A 20,248-nucleotide genomic window follows, 5' to 3' on the forward strand; every position below is an offset into this window, starting at 1 on the left:
CAAACAGGATCAGGCATCTCACAAAAAGCACTTTTTGCAGAAAAGGAAACAGTGACACCCATGTTTTGCTGGAGGTTTCTGTGGTCACCTCAGTCACGGATTCCCAAACTGCTATGAGCACACACAAAACCATTTATTTAAATGATTGATTTGAACTGGTTTGCCATCCCCTGCACAGAGAGCGGTGGCTGAGCAGCCAGATGCCTTCTCCTGCTCAGGGCACAGCAGAGCCAAGAGCTGCCTGTGTCTCTGTAGGGTACAGGCTGAGGTTTCACGCATGCTGCCCCTGCACAGGCACCCTGCCCGGTGGGGACCAGGTGCTGCTGTTCGCTGCCTCTTTTGGTAATGGTGGTGCTGGATCAAACCACTCTTGGCAGCCTTTGCCAGATGCAATAAGACACTTGCTCAGGAAGCCTGGGCTCTGTTCTGTCCTCTGAGAGTGGGCTTCAAACTCTGATCTTCCCAGGAAGGGATGGGTTTCAATCCAAGGTTTTTAGGGCAGGCACTTTACAGCCTGCTTGTTAAAGCTGTGCCAACACATAGCAAAGAATTCAAGGTTTGCTGGGGCAGAGGAGACCTCACACACCTGCCTGGTCACCTGAGTGCTCTCCTGCCAGATGAAACCCTGGCTTGCCTCAGGACCGGGTCTGGGGGCTATGCAGCAGGAGCTGTATAGGCATTAAGGTGCACAAGCCCATACATTGCCCTCTCAGCAGATTCTCCTAAAAGAGATTTGAGGTAATGCTGCTGAGATTAATCAGCCCATGCAATGTTGGGAACATACAGGCAATTGCAAAATATTCTCATTACCAAAGGGAGAATCAAGATCTCACTTGTGCCTTTCACAGTGACTCTTGCTGCTTTTGCTAATCTCACCAGAGAAATTGGCAAGCACAGGCCAGAAACTCCTGAGAGCTACGTACCATGGCACAAAGGAAAGAACAGCTTGCTTAAAATAATTATTATCTCATTTTATTTTCGTTGTAGTCACTCTCTGAAACAGCAGGTAGATAGTTTATTCACCACATTGAATTTCCCCATGTCTACAGATGTTTCCTATAATTCTGTTGGGAAGGACACAGCTCCTCTCCTGAGTGTCTGGCACTGGCTGCTCTCCTCTGTCTGTCTCCTCCTGCCTGGCACTGCCTGGTTCTGCTCACACCCCAGCATCTCACTCCAGCCACCACCCAGTGGTCCCCATGGCCCAGCACACTTGGGCCATTGGTACCTCATAGGTACCAATAGACCTGGGTACCTCAAACCACTAAACCATGGAAAACCATCAGGAGTTTCCCCTCTACTTTTAGGAGGCAAGGCTGGGAGTGCATGAACCATTTATTTACAGTGTAGGGGACGAGTTCAACACGGTGCTTCTTCCTCTGAGAAACATTTGTCCCTTTAGTAGTTTTGGGCTACTTACTGGCCTCTACCCAATTCCCAAATCTTGCTTTGGTTAGCCTTTAAATTTGGCAGATCCAACCTTCTGTAGTTTTCAAGTGAGGCATTTGGGAGATTTTCTTGTAGTCTTCTGGATGAAAGCTGCTGAGCTGGAATATCCTCACGTTACCCTTTGGGCAGTGCTTGACCCCAAGTGCCAAGATGGCAGCACTTCACAAGGGAACTCTCAGAATGAGAAAATCAAGACCAGATCACTGCAAGCCTTGAGAAAAATGTTGCCCTAAAGCAAACTCTTTCCAAACTCAGGGAAGCATTACATATTTTTACATATTTTATGTAAAGTGGGATTTTTCTGCCTGTTTCTCTTAAAAACAAACAATCCCTTGTAGTCCACATTCCTCATACTATTCTGCCCTGGGTTATAGTCAGAGCTCCTTCCTCGTTATCATCCTTACAGCTGTGCAGTAGCCTTGCTGTTGAGGTTAAGCACGCACTCATCCTATATTCATTTATCTGTGGTGGGATAAGCTTTGACTTGGGTGCCACTCTGAGAAGGAATGTCATACTTCTGAGTTGTTCTTGTGGCTAACCTATTCAATAGACTCTAGGAGAAAGGCAGCAGTGATTTACCCTCAGGCAAGAAGTTTGCTCTCCACTGAAAATGTTTCAAAAAGCAAGAGTTCAAGAGGAGGCCTGGTGTGTTTTCCTGCCACTTGCATTTCAGGAGTTTTAGTTGAATCTTTGTTAGGGCTGCTGTGAGAGGTCCTGTTTTCAGAGGGACCTGAGGAGAGCTGCCAGAGATCTCTGGGTTTGAAGGCAGCACATGTAAGCAGGACTCCTTACCTCCTCCTGACTGCCTCCAAAACTTCCATGTCCAATATTTCTGTACTTTTTTGGCATTTCTCAATTAATGAGCACTCCCTTGTCTCCAGGAAACCACAATCTACAGCTACGGAGAGATACGTACGGAAGAGATGTGTGGCTGGGTCAGAGGAGTCTAAAACCCATATTTGGAGCCAGGAGCTCAGCCTGGTCCCAAACCTAATCTGAGGTCCTGTTATCTTCACAGGGTATTCAGAAACCTGGAGCCCAAACTCCAGCACTCACAATATAATTCCCAGATTGCTTTCCCCAAAGCTGCGAGAATGAATCTGTTGTGTGTGACATCAACCAGATGTGGTGGCTTCCTCTGCACTGGCTGAGGCTTCACAATGTAGATGAAGCTTTATCTTGGACATGCAATGCTTCTGCACAGTTGTGTACACTCTCATATGAGACTAACTCTTTTTGTTGCAAGTCAAACTAGAAACCTGTTTGCACAACCTTCAAAATGCCAGTCCTGGCAAACAACAGCCAAGGATTCTGCAGAGCAGTCTGGGCTCATCATTCTACTCCTCAACAAACCCTTACACTCTTTCATAACCAGATTTTATGGCCAGATATTAGCCCCAGAATTCTTCTTGTATCTTTCAAGTAGAAATCTTGCTTTCTTTGATCAGCCTTCTATTACGTTTCATTCCTGCATCCTAGCAGTGAGGGGTCCATGGCACTCTGAGACCATTTACTAATTTTTGCTCAGCCATGTGATGGCAGCTTGGGAGAAAAGGGTGAGGACTCTGCGCATGCTGCCATTCATAAAGCTCACAAAATTCTCTTTGGGACTGTGAAATGGAGGTGTTTAGCATCTGGTAAAGGCTGATCAAAGAAAATATTGCAGAAAGATAGACATAGAAAAATGATGATTTTTTTTTTAGTGTTTAGGATACATTTGAAAGACCTGCAAGATATTCTTGTCTTGTCCTCTCCTGGACAGTAACTGTGGTAATGCTCTAAGTGCTCACAAAGTTTTCAGGACTAGCCTAGTCCCACCAGAAGAAGGTGCAGAGGTGTCTCACAGAGTAGCTTTTGCTGTGGTGGAGCGCTGCACAGTAAATATCACCCCTGTTGTACAGTACATGGTAGGAAAGGTGGGTGAGAGCCTTGGCCTCTCTTCCCAAGGTGCTACAGGCCACACTGACACTATGATGGACAGGACTGGCTATGAGGTATCACAGAGCCACAGCTGCAGCCACTTCCAGCTGGGGCTTCTGCCAACAATTAGTATTTACTACAATGAGACAAGGAGCAGCTTCCTTGCCAGATAAGACGCCAAGTGAGTAAATAAATCACATAAATCCCTCCTGAAACAGAGAGCTGGAAGGTCTCCAGTGAGAATGATTTGTGAAGAAGAGTAAAGAGAGAGATGGGAAGAAGGATGCTTTGCTGGGATGAAGAGGGGTCAGTGTAGCAAGAAGTTTTTTGTTTATTCAGGGCTTACTCTTGGGATGTGTTGCTTCTTGAGCCAGGGGCCCAGCGTGGTGCTGAGCTCCAGTCGGAACAAGCATCGTGAGATTTCCTTCTAGGGATGTAAAACATGGGCCAAGGCCAGTGTGAGCCCACCCACTTCCTGGGCAATCTGTGTTCAGCCTGTGTTTGTCCTTTTGTGGGTCACAGGGAGAACAGGCAGGCTCAGCTTGTGGGTAGCAGCATCTCCTGCTTTGTGCTGCCTGATTCCCCCTGCTGTGATTCAGGTGCTTTCCCACCCTCTCGTCTTTCAGCTTGCTCTTTTGGGGGAGTTTGTGTTTTAAATATACCCTGGTTAATTGCCTCTCCTTTCCCAGTACAAACAATGTTCCCCTTTCAGTGTGATCCCGATGCCACTGATGTACTCACATGGATTCAGATAAACAAATCAGGTTATGCTGGCAGGAGGGTGCAAGCTGTGATTCATCTAAATGTCAGATGCAGAGAGATGACTTTGAATGAAACTACAAACTACATATTAGAGAGGTTTTTCCATTTGGTAGCATGGGTCCAATCCTAGTTAAAAACTATTCTTGAGCTTTTTTAGTTGATTTAAAGAGGAGTTCCTTATGAGCTGCCCATCTAATCTTATCTGCACTTAAAAAATGTGAGAGCCAAAATAACTGGGATGCATTTGTGGTGCATTTTCCAGAGTGTAAGTTCATGTCCTCTGCAGATAAACAGGAAATGTACCTTGGATTGTGCCCTGTGTGACTATTCAGTGACCTTTTGCCTCCAGCTGGCCTCTGCCCTTGAATAAAAGATGGGTTGGGGAGAAGGGATTGGCTCTTACCAATGGAAATTGTCACCCCAAACTGGGGCTGTACTGTCATCACTTCTCCATTGCTTGGTCTGAGATGTGCAGGACATCTCCAGTTCATCAAACCCCAGCTCTACAGGGGAGCCTTTCTGGGGAAGAGGCAATACCTTGCTGCAGGTGTAGGAGACATTCACCCCCTCCAACCCCTGGGGAGCCCTGAAAGGAGCCGTGTTCCTTGATGCAGTTTATGATGTCACTCCCAAAATGCTTTCTGTGTCAGAATCAGGTACTTGAGAGCTTGAGAACAGCTCCTTTCAGCCAACCCAATTGCTAATGAGTTCAACTAGGCAGAAAAGCCACACCTCGATCAGATTAAGGTTGTATTTTGCCCTGCAAGCTGAGAGAGTTAGCTCTCTTTGGTATAAACTTTCCTGTGCAGACAAGGGCTGTGGCTGGCTGGCTCCTCAAATCCTGCAGCTACCTCACTGAAAAACGAGAAGGGTCAGTCCTGGGAAGGCTTTGTGCAGAATGCTTTGCCTTCCGAGAGCTGAGCCAGGCAGGGAAGCAAAGCTCTGCAAGAGGCTCCGTTCCCTCCTGAGATCCAGCCTTGGTTGGGATTGATGCTTTAATCCCAGCAAAACCACAGTGCTGCTGCCCAGTTGCTGGCCTCCAGACAGAGTGTGATGATGGTTTGACTTCAGGAGTTTCCTCCTCACAGATGCATCCCCCATCCCTTCCTAAGCTGAGCAGGTCCTACAGGTGTAGAGCTTGGCCTCTGCCATGCAGCAGAGAGAACCTGCTTACCCTCTGTGGCTGCTGTTGTTTGAAGCAGGGCTGCTGGGGATGGCTGACATGGTATTTATGAGTGGTTTGTGGGTGCTTAATGGCAACTTCTTACCACTGACGTGCTCTCTGTGGTGGCTTACAGATCATGGCCTGGACTTAGCTGCACCTCAGGTGGGTGGCAACAGGATGCAGGGTGAAACACCAGTGCCACAGCCCAGCCTCTACCAGCAGGCATGTAAAATTACGATTTTTCTGTCTTATCAGAGCAGGAGGACACATAGGGATGTCATTTCCTCAGGCTCTGGCTGGAGCAGTTAAAGAGAAGCCCTCCCCTCTGTGCTTTAGGCTGCCCCTGCCACCCCTCCATCCCCTTCCACTACAGCAGGGCAAGCGCGTGTCGCGGGCCGTGCTGTGAACTCCAAGGCTGAAATGATCTGGGTTAAAAATAACTGTGCAAAGAGTTAAGGGGTGTATTTTAAGCCCAGATCATTTCAGTGATCCAGTTTACAGCACAGCCCCACAAACTCGCACGGGTGCAGGGGAGGGGGGAAGGGGGAAAGGAAAGGTCAGGGGAGAATGAGTGGTTGGAAACATAAGCTGTCTGAAATCAAGGCCTTATGAAACTGTGCCCCAAAAACACTGACACTCTCTTGTTTTCCTCTAGCATACCGACAACTCCCTTCTCATGGTGCAGCATTGGGTGCTGAATATCACCCTTTCTGGGTTTGTAATCAAGACACTAGCCCTGAGCCTTGGATGCCTTATTGTATCTGCCTCTGAGACATTATATTTGTTGTTATTTTTGCTGTATTTGCTGTTGCTGAGGTAGATTGTGTGTGCAGCAATGGAAAGATCCCTATGAGACTCACAGGGGAGCTTTGCAGTGCTTGTGTGAGCGCGGGATCTGGCATGATGGGCTGGTGTGAGAACAGGCTGCAGGGAATCGTGAAGCTTTTCTGGAACAAAGGAGGGATGTGGAGATCAGGGACTGGCCTCAAAACCATGCTGAGATGCAGCTGCATGAGAATTGGGCTGATGGTTGCACAGGACCAGTACCAAAATTGTGGAACCATGGCTGATTTCATAGCTGCTGAATACTCCAGCCTTGCAAGGTGCTGTGGAGGTGCTGCTTCTCAGATAAAAGGTGACCCATCTGGCCAAAATGTCCTACCTGCAAAAGCAGACAACCAGAAGATTCGTAGGGGAGGGAAGGAGATTAGGGAAATATAGATCTCTGCTGTTATTCAGCTGGTATTTAGCCAAAACACTCCACTGTATGACAGCCAGTAGAGCTTTCCTCTTTTCAGCAGTCAAAGCAGGTACATGATGGGACATTTCTGTGGGGATCCAGTGGACTCAGGCAGCCTGTGAGAGGAGCAGGATCTGTGCTAAAAACAGTGGCCTCCCTTCACACAATCTGCAGAGTCAGGGGTTGGTGGGAAGTTTTGCTCTCACAACACAGGTAGGGACTCTGATGCATAAGGAAGGAGAGGTTTTGGGGCTCAAGTTGGCACACTTCTGCCTCAAACATGGATAAAAGCAGAACTTTCTTCCCCAGTGCTGCTAAAAGGGACTAGGCTCATTTTTAAAAGCAGATGAAGAAACATGGTTTTGAAAACCATTTTCAAATTTACTCAATTTTATAAACTTACTTGGAAAAGTGAAACAAACCCTGTACAAAGAACTTGGTAGTTGCACTTCCTTTTTTTGCAGACAGTGCCATGCTTACATTGATGGTATAATTCAGTTCCTGTTTACAGCTCTGTCTGACTTTTTTCAGAATGTACAATGCTCAGACACTTACTTTTATGGAACAGTAAAAGACTTGAGAGTAGCAGTCACCTAATTACTGATGGACTAAGCCTTTAACTTTACCTCAGTGGTTTTAGCCCATGCAGGCTGACCATGCTTTTCTTCTGAAAAGGAAAAGAATCATCAGTTAGCTGCAAAAAGCACAAAAAACATGTCTGAGTAACTTCACCATCGCAAAAAAAAAAAGAAAAGAAAAATAGAAAAAAAAGAGAGAGAAAAGGAACAGAGCTACTTCTCATCACCATTTAGAAAAGTAGTGGTGGGTTATTTCACCGAGGTGGGAAACATGACCAGGAATGGGAAAGATGGCATAATTAATATCGTGGGGCAGGAGAGAGCCAGCTCTGGGGTGAGAGAAGCAGATATCTTAGTCTTAGGTGTGGAAGAGGCTGAGGGCTGGTACATGCTGGTACATGCTCTGGGTTGAAAGTGATAAAATGAGGCTTCCCACCTTCCTCACAGTGTTGGGGAGCAGGAGAGGGAGACTGCCAGCCCAGCTCCTGGAAGTCAGAGGATGTTCTTGCAGTGCAAGGAAGGGAACTTTTTGCACCCAAATACAGCACCTTCTCTTGACACGGAGCCTGGCACATCACCTGGGGGCGGACAAAAAAAAATCGTAAAAAAAGCTGGATACAGCACAGCAGTGTGACTGCCAGAAGGGATCTGAGTAAGGATCCTTTCCTGCTCTTTATTTTCCGTAATGGGAGAGTCTGCAGCTGGCAGTTTCTGGAGGACACAGCCCCGTGGGCTACTGGTGCTAATCTTAGAATGGCATGTTCAGTGCTTCCTGCGCCCCGGCCCCGCGCCCCGCGCCCGCAGGAGCCGCCAGCACAAGACACCCATGGAACCGTGCTGGCCTCCCAGCTCTGATCAAAGAAAGGCAGCTGTGTTTTCAGACTGAAATGAAAAGAAAAAGAAAGAAAGGAAAAATTCACCCCGAAAACAAGAGGTCAGAGAGGCCAAGAGGAAGTTCAGTGTCTGTTCTGAGTAAAGGCAAAGGGCTGTGAAAGAAGCTCTTGGAGAAAAATGGACTACAAGGGAGGCAGCCCTTCTGCCACAGACGCTGAGCACTTGCAGCTGCTTAGTTTCAACTGAGTCCTTCAGGTGTCCATTGTGCCATGCCCAGGTATCCTGGGAGCTGGTATGATGAGCCAAGCCTCCCAGTCCATCCTGCATTCTCCATTCTTTGCTTCCTCCTCTTTCCAGCCTGCCCTCCCTTCACAGCAGGGAGACACAGCCTGCATCTTGCAACTGGTGTCATTCCCCACTTAGCCCAGACATCATTTTTCATGGGCAACAGGTTGCCCTGCTGATCTGCTTACCTCACTCTTTCTTCCATTCCATTATCTGCCACTTTCCCTGCCTGTAATTACTCAAGTGAAAGGTGGAAAGATGAGGGTCGTGAAGGTGCGTGAAGGTCATTGGGATAAGACAGCGTGATATTACTTCCTTGGATTCAGGGAAGCTATTCCAAAGTGTATGGGAGATTTAACAGGGAATGGCAGACACCTACAGGGGCTTGTGGGCCTGGGAAAAAGAAGATAACGTTTATTTGGGACATTTATTTACAGCTCTCTAAGAAAGGGAAAGGCCTTTTTTCACGATGCAAACAAAAACAGAGAAGCGGAAAGGTCACTGAGACAGTGGGGTGGGAAGTGTGGTGTTGGTCATGGGTTCATGGTGGTGGTATAGGGAGCTATGAGGTGTGAGGTTCCTTACTGATGGTTTGTAGCCTGGGTTCTTTTTCTGAGCTCTTCACCTCTAACAAAATCAGGATTGTTATTCCTGGTTGGAATAACATCTGTTGGTTAGTTATTCTCAGTTCCTCTGGTTTGGTTTCCTCACCATTAGATACTAGAGATGAAGAACAAAGATTTCCTTTCATCAGCTTTGATTTCAAGGCTTTCTACTCACACTGCTCAATAGACACATAGCAAAGAAAACAAGGTAAATGTGGAATGACACCAGGGCAGTGTGATGGGGAAAGAGCTGCATCATCCAGCACAAGCCTTCTGCATCTCAGCCTGCTGTTGACCCAGGGGAGGGGAAGCTTCTCTCAGCCGTGGTATTTCCTCCTTCCCCCCCCCGCACCCGCCTCAGTATTTCACTTGAGAAAGAAGCAGAACAGCAAGGGACACATCTCCAAGCAGATGTTGGCTTGCTGTGAGGACTGGGAATGGCTTCTCACAGCAGAACCACTGGAAAAGCAAGGCTGATGGTGACCAGGGCAGTAACAAGGGTATGAGAGAGCTGAGGAGGTGTATGGGAACTTACATTACTGCCTGCTCCATCTGCTCACTGCAAGGATAAGAGGAGCAGACACTTGGCTTGAGATGCCTGGTTTGCTTCCATTGAAAAGTACTGAGTATAGGCTCTTCAGCTGGGGCTGAAAGGCTCTGCATGAATTACTGATTTTCTGGGATATTTGAAAATGCTGCTAAATCCTGTCTTCCAAAACCTCTTGCTCTCAGGCTGGCTGATTGATGCCAGATGTGAGAAACTCTGCTTCAAGTCCTTGCTTTCTCTTGAACTTTGTAACACATACACAGGCTTGCTTTTCCCAACCTTCACTCACAGCTTCTTGTTCCTGGTTTGTCAGAACAGGCCAGCAGAGACCAGCTCAGAGGTGGACAAGTCAGCATCACCCTCAGTGGCTCAGCTAGCAGGAAAGTTCAAAGAGCAAGCAGCCAATATCCCTGGAAAAGAGGTAAGGTTCCCTGCAGCCACCAGCAGGAAATCAAGTGGGAAGTTAATCACTTGCCTCTTCCTGCTGGAACATCAGTGATCTGAGCATAAATCCGCCTTGATTTTGGATCGGCACAAAGGACTCATCTCCTCTTACGATGCAAGCTGTGGCTGTATCTTCCATGCATTGCTGATTGGTGAATGGGTATTTTGGTAGAGCCATGTTTTGGGAGAGACTGTAACCAAGACATTGCAGAGCTTGTAGGGTGCACAGATTTCCCCAACAGCAGCAGACAGCAGTGCATGCATGTCCTATTTGGGTTGGCATTTGTGGGCAGACAGAAGTAATGTATAATGAAATACCAATACTGACGGGAGAAGAAACAAACAGATGATGCAGTGTAGCAGCCAGTGGCAGGTTTTCAGCACCTCGTTCACAAAAGGAGGATTCCTCCAGGTTATTACTTCTGTCTAGGTCTCAGAAAGCTGCCTCTTTACTTACCTTCATTGCCTCTTCCCAATGATATATCAGACTCTGTGTCTATCTGTGCCTATCTCTATCATGCTGAAACTTTATTTTAATGAAATCTCACCATGCCAAACATTGCCTTGCATGCTGACTTTCTCCAGCTAAGTAAAACACTAGAATACCTCTCTTAGGAAGAAAGGAAAGTCAGGGCTATTTATGAAATGAGGTTGACATTTTCCATAGAGCCTCCTGTATCATTATGCCTTTTTCTTTTAGAAGCATAAATGTTTGCTGGTGGCCCTTTTCAGGCACCTTTTGAAACTGAACTGCTCCTGTCTGTCACTCAGCTCCTGATCCCAGCCTGGCCTAGGGGTATCCTCCCTGTCACCCCTCCTGTCTTTGGCTGGATGCAGTGGTGACCTCTGCCCTGCAGGGCTGGCATGCCATCATCTATCAGAGGTTAGCACTCCCAGGATGGGAATAGCCAATCTTTTCCCAAGCACTATTTTTTCCCCTCCGGTTGCCAGCACACCACTCCATCTGTCCATTCCATTACAGTAATTTCCTCTTCAGAAGGTATGGGATTTAATTGCACTAAGCCCCTCACCCTTCAGAAGGCAGAAAGTTCCCAGACCTCTCTTGTGTTATCTGCAGACCTCTGCTGCTCCCAAGCCAGGGCAGCATGTAGGGGCCTCACAGTGCAAGGAAACTCATTTTCTCCAGAGACAGAGGAGGACAAAGTTTCCTGTCTTTTCTCTCCAAGCCATCTGTCACTTCCCCACCAGCTTTCTCAAGCTGGCTTCAGATTAATGGCCCAAGGGATGATCTTTAACCCTTGCTTGGCCCATGCCAGCAGAGGGGAATCCTGTCAACCAGGGAACCTCTGACACATCCACTGTGGCACAGAGCAGCATTCCATGGTTGCAGAATGGTGGGGTTTCCACAAGACACATTATTGCTTCCTGGCATGACACAGGGATAAGAGCATGGCTTCCCTGGGCTTAGAGACCAGGGCCATGGCTGGGTGCAGCACCTCCAGAATTCAAGTGACATCAGGTCCTCCAAGCTAGCCAGCTGTACAGAGGGCAAAGATGCCAAAATCCAACTTCTCACATGACAGCCTGTGAGAAGGTAGCAAAATTATCCAAATGGTTTATATTGGATATTGTTACGGATATAGTGGATGTTATCCAAGATTCCCAATATTAGCCAGTTATTTTGGATTATTTTTTTAACACATGAAAAGTGTGTTAACAGCTTGGCAGGAGACTACAAACCTGGCATAAAAATAGAGACAGCTTGGCTTCAAGATCAGAGCAATAGTTATGTGCCATGCATCTCTTCCTTCTTAGGGAGCTCTCTCATAGTTCTGAGACTCCAAGGACATTCAGAATGAATGAGTGTCCCTGCCATTAAGTTGCCTTGTTTCTTCTCCTCTGGAGAATATGTTTCTTAGTCAAATATAGGGTTGCAGCTGAGGCCTTGTCCCTGTGTGCTGCTTTCCTTCATTCAAGAGAAATGAACGGGGCTGAAATTCTGAAAAAGTCAGAATTCCCCTTTTTGCCCTGAAAATATATCAGACATTAAAGTAGGAAATCATGAACCAGGTAGGCAGCTGAGACTCATTGAAAGGAAATCCTGGTAATGAAAGGAAAGAGAACAGTAACAACCTCTCCAGTGTGAAGGGGTTTCCAGCAGGATGCTTTGCAGACAAAGTTTCTGGGAAGTTTCTAACCCTTTACAACTTAGAAGAGGGTCTCATGCACAAAGGAAAAGATACAAACTACTCTTACGGGGTTCTGGATACCACAAGCACACCCATGTGCTAATACCATCTTTTGCTGCCTTTGGATGACTCATTTGGGCAGGCTGAGCCCTGCCTCCCGAGCAGGTCACTCACACGGCATGCCCTTTGGTGCTTGAATTTCACTTCCTTTTTAAGAAAACTGATTTCCCTGCTGCTGAGTTGGTTGTTTTCTTCTCTTAGGTACCACCACATAAGCCAACTCGGAGGAAACCACCCTGCTCCCTTCCCTTGTATTCCCACAAAACTGAGACAAGTGACAATGATGAGCAAGTGAGTATCAATTTAATAGGGGGACAAGGTCTTTCCTCTCTGCAGCCTGTTCTCTCCTGAGACACGGGTTTGAAGGTGCCAGAGGGGTCAGGTTGTAAAGCCAAAGCCATCAATCATGCAGGAGCAAACCTGCCCCTGCTCTCCCTCATGTACTCACCCAGAGTCAGCTCCATGCTGTTCCCTGCTCCTGCAGCATGGATGCACAGCCCATTTCTACTGCTTTTGTTTTCAACCCTTGGCACATGGATGGATCCATCCAGTCACCACTGTTCAGGAGCCACTGGTATTTACTAGATTTGAACAGGGAGCACCCATGCTGTCTGTTGAGCATAATGGGGTAATATTTCTGCTCATGAGATTTTTCTGTCTTTGGAAAAAGGGAATAATTAATCCAGAGTGAAGAGAGGGTTTGTTGGAAATACCCACAGAGTATTTCTTTAGGACCCTTGAATGAGCAGGTCCCAGTAAGCTGGCTGCTACTTACTAAATTTTACACTCAGACTCTCTTTGGCCAATTGTGTCCTTCTGCATTTCAGGGTATGAGGTCTACCCACCAAATTTCATGTTGTCACCTGCCCTTAACAAGGAATTAGTATTTTGTCCTTCTTACCTGTGAGCTACAGGCTCTTGCTGCCTCCATGCCAAAGGAGCATTAAGTTTTAAAATGTTAGATTCCTTCCTTTTCTGAAAAAAGCAATATGCCCCTTCTCAAAGCAATGCTTTCTCTTTCTCAAACTGCTTCCAACCTTTTCATTGCTCTACCTTTCCTGCCATTTAGGCCCTTCCTGCTTATACTAATTGGATATCCTTTAACTTGGTTACTCAAGTGATGAAAAGTCTTTCCCATCAGAGAAAGTTCACGGTATTTGCCAACATTAAGGCTTTAAGGGGTAGAATTTTAATCTACCTGGTCCTGAAATAATACCAGGGGAAACTGTGCCACAGGCTAGATACCTTAGTGAAGGCAATGTAAGTCAGACACTCAGACAGCAGCCCTTTTCTCCAGAGGAGGGGTACATGTATCTAGCCCTAGGATGGCTGGATAACAAAAGGAGAACAGGAATGAAGAAAAAGAAACTTTTGTGTGGAAACACTATATGAAGCTTCATTTGCCTCCCTCCCAGCAGGTTCTGCTTATCTCTTCCATGTTTTCTGCCTTTATTGTATTTCCTCTTTTCCACCTACTACACTGTGGTGTTTTCCTGTTTCATTTTATTTTGCAGAAGCGGTCGCCAAATGCTTGCCCCATTCCCAAGGTCAAGGTGAAAAGCTCACCTATGATTGAAAAGCTGCAGGTAGGTCCTGGCAGAGCCCACATGGCTTCCCCAGCAAATGAAAGGTGATTGGCATTGGTCACAGCTACTTCCCTTGCAGAGCAGCCAGAGGGGAAGGGGATGCAGGAGCCAGGTGAACAGGACCGTGGCCTCACTGGGGAGGAACCAGCCCCACCACACACAAAGAGGAAGGCAGAGCAGGTCTGGCAGTGGTAACAGGCACCAGAAGCAGTCCAGTGATCCCCAGGCGTGTCCATAAGCATGTCAGTGCATGGATCAGGATCATTTGGATCTGTGGAGTACACAGCCAGGCATGGGCATGGCAGCAACACTGCTTGAGCAGGGGGCAGGGGCAGGAGCCTCAGTTTAAGTGCAGCTCTTGACAGAAAATGAGGGGAACTCTGGATGAGGCTTCCTCCAGCTCTTTCCTGACAGCATTGTCACTCACACTGAGTCCCCTGCACTCAGTGGGGAGCTGGCCTGGAGCACAGGCAGTGACAATCCTGGCAGTGGGATGTGTGCTCCAGGCTCTGGCTGTCCTGTGTGTGTGCCTGGAAGCTCTGCACTGCACTTCCCTCGTCTGGATTCCTGCAGATACACACAAACACACCCAGTGCTTCCTGCCCTTTCTATGTTTCTGTGGTGCCTGATCTGCACTGCTGAGGGCAGCTCAGCACTCAATGGCCTGAAGACAGAGTGCCCTGAGCACGTGTCACTGCAGAGCCTCCTGGCCACCCTGACACAACCTGAGCCTATTCATAGCTCTGTCCCTCCTGGTGCACCCAAGGACATTTGCCTAGGGGAGCTGCTCAGTGAGAGGCCAGCAGGAAGTGTTTTGCCACAGCTAGTCACAAGCTTGCTGCTTTCCATGGTCTTCTCACAGGTGCACAGGTCATTCAGAAGACCTGCAGATCAGGCTGGAAAAAGTGAGCTCCAGTTGGGCACACAAGGGAGGGTTTAAATCTTGAACCATGGCTGGCTGTGCATTCAGATTTTTCAGCCACTGTAGACTGTGGTGTCTTGGCTGGGTCACTGGAAAATCCCAAAAGGCCTCAGGATGACAAAAGAGCATGTCCAGAGTTCCAGCTGCCAGGGAAGGACAAATGTCCAGTCATAACTTCTCTGCCCAGACTTGTTTGTTGACCGTGTCACCAGGAGAAACCCACAAGCAGGAGGTCTGTGACAGCTGAGAGATGTGGCAGGGCAGGGGTTCCCCTGTGTGGTTATGGTGTGCAGCACACGCTGCTGTCACGCATGCCCCTAATGGGGGTTTCTCATTGCAGGCCAATCTGGCTTTTGCTCCAGCTGCTCTGCTGCCAGGAGTGTCTCCCAAAAGCCCTGGGCTGAAGGTCCTGGTTTCTCCATTCGGCACGCCTCCCTCCACACCCACCAGCCCAGGGACTCAGCCCCAGCCCAGCGAGACGCCAGTCAGCTTTGATCAGCCCCCAGAAAGCACTCAGCTGCAGTTCTACAACAAGGTAGGATCCACGTGCTAGGATTTCTCCATTCCACAGGACTTGCTTATTGCTTGGAGATGGAGAGGAGGGGGAGGCTAAGCCCTCAGTCCTGCTGTAAGGGCGTGTATTTGTGGCCAAGAGGGAAGAGCTAAGCCCCAGGCTCCAAACAGCCCTTCAGTGTAGTTGTGTGCAGCCTCCTCTCTGCCTGCCAGCAGCTCCAAGCAGCCTTCCTGGCCCAGTGTGGCAAGGAAAGGATGAAGGGGCAGGACCCAGCCCCTCAGCTCAGGGGTTATGAACAATATGAACAGGGTGGCTGGTGCCAGTGAGTGCTGTGAGCAGGTGGTGCCACAGGCCAGCAAACATCTGAGGTGGCTGAGGCTCAGTTTAAGGAGCCACACAGGACACAGCAGTTTCTCAGGTGTCACCAGAGCTCAGCACTTAAGTGAGGAGCTATAACCTGCCTTCACCACCACCAGCTGGAGTACAGACTCCTTCCTCAACCTGCCCAGAGTAGAAAAGGTACATCCAGTGATATTTTCCCCTGTTGTGCTTTCCTGCTTTCCATTTCTGCTCTCTTGACTGCTTCAATGTCTGCTTTTGCTGCCTGCCAGGTGCGGACGCGAGGATCGATAAAGCGCAGGCCTCCCTCCCGGAGGTTCCGAAGATCTCTGTCCGAGTACGGGGACGGGGAAGATTTAGGGGTCAACTTGTCTTCTCCAGAAAATGGTGCCAGGGAAGATGAGGTCTTTGGGCCCAACGGCAAGACAAAGGAGGTGGAAACAGGGAGCAAAGAGCAAAAGAAAAAGGCAGGGTCTGATGAGAAGCCCCCATCAAGGAGAGGATCCAGCAGATCAGAGGATGAAGAAAAAGGCAGCAAAGAGCAGAATAAACAGGCAGAGTCTGATGAGAAGCCCCCATCAAGGAGAGGACCCAGTAGATCAGAAGATGGGGAAAAAGGGGAAAAACAGGCAGAGGAAATTACTCCTTGCAAGAATAACACAGGGAATACAAAGGAGGAGGAAGTGTGTCATGATGCCCCAGGAGAGGAGAACTCTCCTCAGCCTCCCTCTGGAAACAATGAGATGTGTGACAGTCCCCAGGGAGAAGAGCAGCAAAGTGCTGCCCGTGAACAAGGAAAGGGGGACAAGGAGAAGGAGGAAGCTGAAGCTGAAACAAAGGAGAGCAATGAAAACACAGACACCAAGAGAACATCAGACACTGCAGAAACAGCACTGGCACCTGAACAACTGCAGGATGCAGTGGGATTACAGACTGCCAGTGAGCCTGCAGTGTCAGTCACGCAGGACCAGGGCACAGTGTAGCTGTGACACACAGGTAAGATGGGCCAGCGTGATGGTGTCTCCTGAGGCACCTGAGGGTTGTGCTGTTAGCAAAAATGGCAACTGTGACAGAACATAACAACAATTTTTCTGCTTCCCACATGTCAAAAGCCTCAGATCTCAGGCCTGCAGAGACTGTGAAGCAGGGTACTCAAAACAACCAGCCCTCCTGGGTGGTGTTATGGAGAGGATGGAAAAGAAGCAAAGCTAATTCTGGATTCGGTATAATGGAGAGGCTCTACTCACCAGGCACCCTCCTGCATTGTTGTTTTGAAAGCAATCTGAAAGTACTTGCAGTAAAAAAGCACATTTCCCCAGCAGTAACCATGTATACACTATATCAATATGACTCCTTACATATAAATATTTATATGTGTGCACACATTGTATGTATACATGTGTACATTTATATATTCCCTATGTGTTTAGCTTGTTAGCTTTGCCAGCAAACCCAGGGCTCACCAGTTTCATGATCAGCTCTGAAAGCCTGCAAGCATGAGCCTTTGCCACTGAAATAAAGGAGGATTTGCTGTGGCTGAAGCAGACCTTGTTCCATGCACCTTGTGTATTCTATAACAACTGATAACACAGCCAAATGCCTGAGGATGAGTCTCATCCTGCCTCAACCACCTCCTCTTCAAATGCTTCCTTGGTTTGGCAAGGAGCAGCTGAAGGAAGGATTCTGGTGGTCAGGCTGCAGCTCACCTTTGCCTCCTAGCACAGAAACCACCAAAGTGCCCCCAGGACTTCCCAGCAGTGTCTTTGCTTAGACCCATGATTATTTTTCATTATTTCCTTACTCATTTTCCCCTCTCAAAAGGACATACCCAATCAGGGCAGAGGAGACTTACCATGTGGACAGGAGCCATCTAACCCAATCAAGGTGGAAGCTACTGGAAAACCTTCAGTGGCAGAAGAGGAGCAGAATGCAGAAATCCCCTGATGTCCAGACTCATCACAGAGCTGAGTGGCCACTCGCTGGCTCTCTGCTTTGCACCATCATATTTTGGGATGGCTGGAACAAGAGACTGCAATCTCTTCAGAGTTCAAAACTCAGGTGTTGGCAGGCATTCCTTGGTGATGTTTGGGGACTGAGAGACCTGATACACTCTGTCCTGGAGGCAACAGCCACCACCACCACTCTCAGTCCTTCTGCTTCTTCATCCTACTCCAAAATATCTTTTTCTTCTCCCCTGCATTGGTCTTAGATGAAGTTCATCAGTTACGTACATACATATACGTATGGTGCCTTTTTGGTAGCTTCTTTTAAAGTACTTCGGGTTTTAAAACTTCAGTAAATATTTTAACAACAGGAATTTTTTCTTCATATGTGCTGTATGGCAGACAATATGAACTCTGAATACGGGGAAAATTCTTAGAACACTGATCATGAAACTATATAAATATAAAACATAAAAATAAAATCTCTTTGAAGTGGGGCTGATCTGTGAAAAAGCCACCTGTGGTAGGCTGGTAGGTCCTGTGTGCTTCAGCTTTGTGGTGCTTTTAGCGTGGTGGAAAGTGACAACCAGCAGATTGTATGCAAAGAAAAGATGTGCTGAGTAGCCCAATAGGGCCGGTTTTCTTATCTGGCTCTGGGCTCCAGTCCAGATTTAGAAGGGCTGCTTGTCCATCAATCTTTCTCACTTCCAGACCCTATCCAGTCTGTTTTGAAACTTCTGGTGTGTGGCCACCGGGAGTCACTCGTGGTAGAAAGCATCCCAGCTTCCTGGAAACAGCCAATAAATTTTGTGCAGGTCAAAGAAGAAGTCCTGGCTGCTGAGTTTCCAGCGGTGTTGCCTGGCTGGATTGGCAAAGCTCAGGCAGCCAGTACCTCTGAAGTACTTATGTGCTGTCCTAGATTTGCATTCACTCTTGGGCTACTAAAAGTCATGGGCTAGCAGTCACTGTGATTTTAATCTGGAGAGTATTTGGAGAAAGGTGGATGTCAGACCCTCACTTGACCAGTTTTCTGACAGCAGTGCCTGAAGCTGTGCTGGCCACACAGAACAAAATGTCCATACTGTGATGTGGGCTGAGGTCACACTTGCTGAGAGCCAGCAGCACTTGCCCTCCTGAATTTTCAAGGGGTTGTTGTCAAACAGGACCTCCACACCCTTTGGAGCCATGCTGTGGAGCATTGTTGCCTTTGAATCCATTTTAATCTGCTTGCTCTAGCTTGTATTCCAGGGCAGGCTGCAGTCATTGGCTGCCCCCTGTTTCTTCTCTCAGTGTCCCATCTGGATGTGAGTGGTTGTGCCTTACTGTACATACAGATATTTGTGTGCCTGTGTAGAGAACGTGTATGTGTGTCCCGAGCTCGGGAATGGAAATCCGAGGGAGAAACAGAATAAATAAATGGTGGAATAAAACCAAAGCAAAACAACAATCTGTGTGTTTTGTTTCCAACTGGAGAGATGAAGAAACTCGAGAAAGAATGGGCAGAACTGGTAACAGACGGCAAAATAGGGGCGAGATTTCCACTGGCATCAGGACTTCAACATTTAAATCTGAGAGAGCAACTACTGAGGAACGGGGAGGAAGACGACTTCCAAAAAAAAAATCTGGTATGCAGATTCCACGTTTCATGTGGAAACATGAGGATGTCAGGAAGCATTAGCAGACAAGAGCACATCAGGGACGAGCGGGATTCCAGCCAGGAAGGTGCTGTGTGCTCAGAACCCCAAGGCGATGCCGTGGCTCCCGTGGGCGCTTGTCCTGGATCGGCCCCGCGAGGCTCCGAGCGCGCCCGGGACCCGCTGCGACCGCCCCGCACCGCCAGGGGGCGCAGCGCACGGCGCGGCCCGGCACGAACCAAAGCCGCTGGGGCGGGGGGGTGTGGGGGTGTCCCATTCTTCCGCCTCCCCATCCTCTGGGAACCCGCTCGCCCGGCTTCCAGCGCCACCGCGCGCGCGGAGCGGGAGTGGGAATGGGAGTGGAAGTGGGAATGGGAAGGCTGGGTTGTTCCTGCGCTCCCGGGATGAGCGCGGGAGCGGGGTCTGCGCGGGGGAAAGCAGCGGAGCGCCGCGGGGGCCGCTGGTCCCCCCACGGGGACGCGGAGCCACCGCTAACGAACGTAGGCTCGGGGGAAGGGCGATGCCAGGGATTACCCTGAGAAAGGAGACGAAGGGAGCGAGCAGGGAGAATGGCCGCGGACCCCGCAGCTCGGGAGAGCAGCGATGTGTTCTGGAGCGCTGGGCAAAGCCGCTGGTGGGGTCGGCAAGGACAGACCCACACAGACACTGACGGCAGCAGCCGGGGCGGGAGGAGGCGGGACGGCACTGAACTGCTGAGCTGGGAAAGCACCTACAGAGCGGCTCGTTGGTCTAGGGGTATGATTCTCGCTTCGGGTGCGAGAGGTCCCGGGTTCAAATCCCGGACGAGCCCGCTGGGAAGGGGGTGCGGCAGCGCTCCTTGTTTTGCCGCCGAGGGGCCCTCCTGCGCTTTTTGTGCCTCGGGCCCGCCCGCAGCGGCACCGGGGGCGCGGGGACGGCGCCGGAGCCGGCGCGGTGTGCCGGGGTTGAGCCGCTCGGAAGGGCGAGGAGCGGCCCCGCAGCGCTCTCTCGGTGGAGGAAAAGCGGGGGTCTGCCCGGGAAAAATGGGAGCAGCGACGTCCAGTGCGAGACGAAGAGGAGCGGCCGGTCCTCGGTGAGTTCTTAACGCTTTTTCTTGCACTAAAAAGGAACGAGCGGGTCTCGTTGTCAAGTCTGTCCGCGTCCCTTCGCTGTGCGCAGGAGCTGCCGCTGCTGCGGAGAAGGAAGAAATAAAAACAACTGGGCTCGTCCGGGATTTGAACCCGGGACCTCTCGCACCCTAAGCGAGAATCATACCCCTAGACCAACGAGCC

General features: G+C 49.1%; 1 protein-coding gene and 2 non-coding genes across 7 annotated transcripts in view; 2 read left to right on the forward strand and 1 right to left on the reverse strand.

The window, feature by feature from the left end:
• The window catches only part of RCSD1 (RCSD domain containing 1), a 29,927-nt gene extending 11,149 nt beyond the window's left edge, over nucleotides 1–18,778 (forward strand). The window contains exons 2-7 of one of the 5 annotated variants that reach the window (XM_033518742.1): nucleotides 9,699–9,806; nucleotides 12,241–12,330; nucleotides 13,554–13,625; nucleotides 14,888–15,082; nucleotides 15,673–16,396; nucleotides 16,513–18,778. In XM_033518742.1, the coding sequence (XP_033374633.1) occupies nucleotides 9,699–9,806; nucleotides 12,241–12,330; nucleotides 13,554–13,625; nucleotides 14,888–15,082; nucleotides 15,673–16,383 (1,176 nt within the window). In that variant the 3' untranslated portion in view covers nucleotides 16,384–16,396; nucleotides 16,513–18,778. Of the gene's footprint in view, nucleotides 1–9,698; nucleotides 9,807–12,240; nucleotides 12,331–13,553; nucleotides 13,626–14,887; nucleotides 15,083–15,672 lie in introns of all 5 variants that reach the window. The other 4 variants (XM_033518747.1, XM_015635565.1, XM_033518749.1 and 1 more) reach the window with 4 other exon arrangements.
• Nucleotides 18,779–19,716: 938 nt separating this feature from the next.
• TRNAP-CGG lies at nucleotides 19,717–19,788 on the forward strand. Its single transcript has one exon. It is a non-coding gene; the product is annotated as a tRNA-Pro (tRNA).
• Nucleotides 19,789–20,176: 388 nt separating this feature from the next.
• TRNAP-AGG lies at nucleotides 20,177–20,248 on the reverse strand. Its single transcript has one exon. It is a non-coding gene; the product is annotated as a tRNA-Pro (tRNA).

The sequence above is a fragment of the Parus major genome, chromosome 1 (assembly GCF_001522545.3).
Source record: "Parus major isolate Abel chromosome 1, Parus_major1.1, whole genome shotgun sequence".
NCBI lineage: Eukaryota > Metazoa > Chordata > Aves > Passeriformes > Paridae > Parus > Parus major.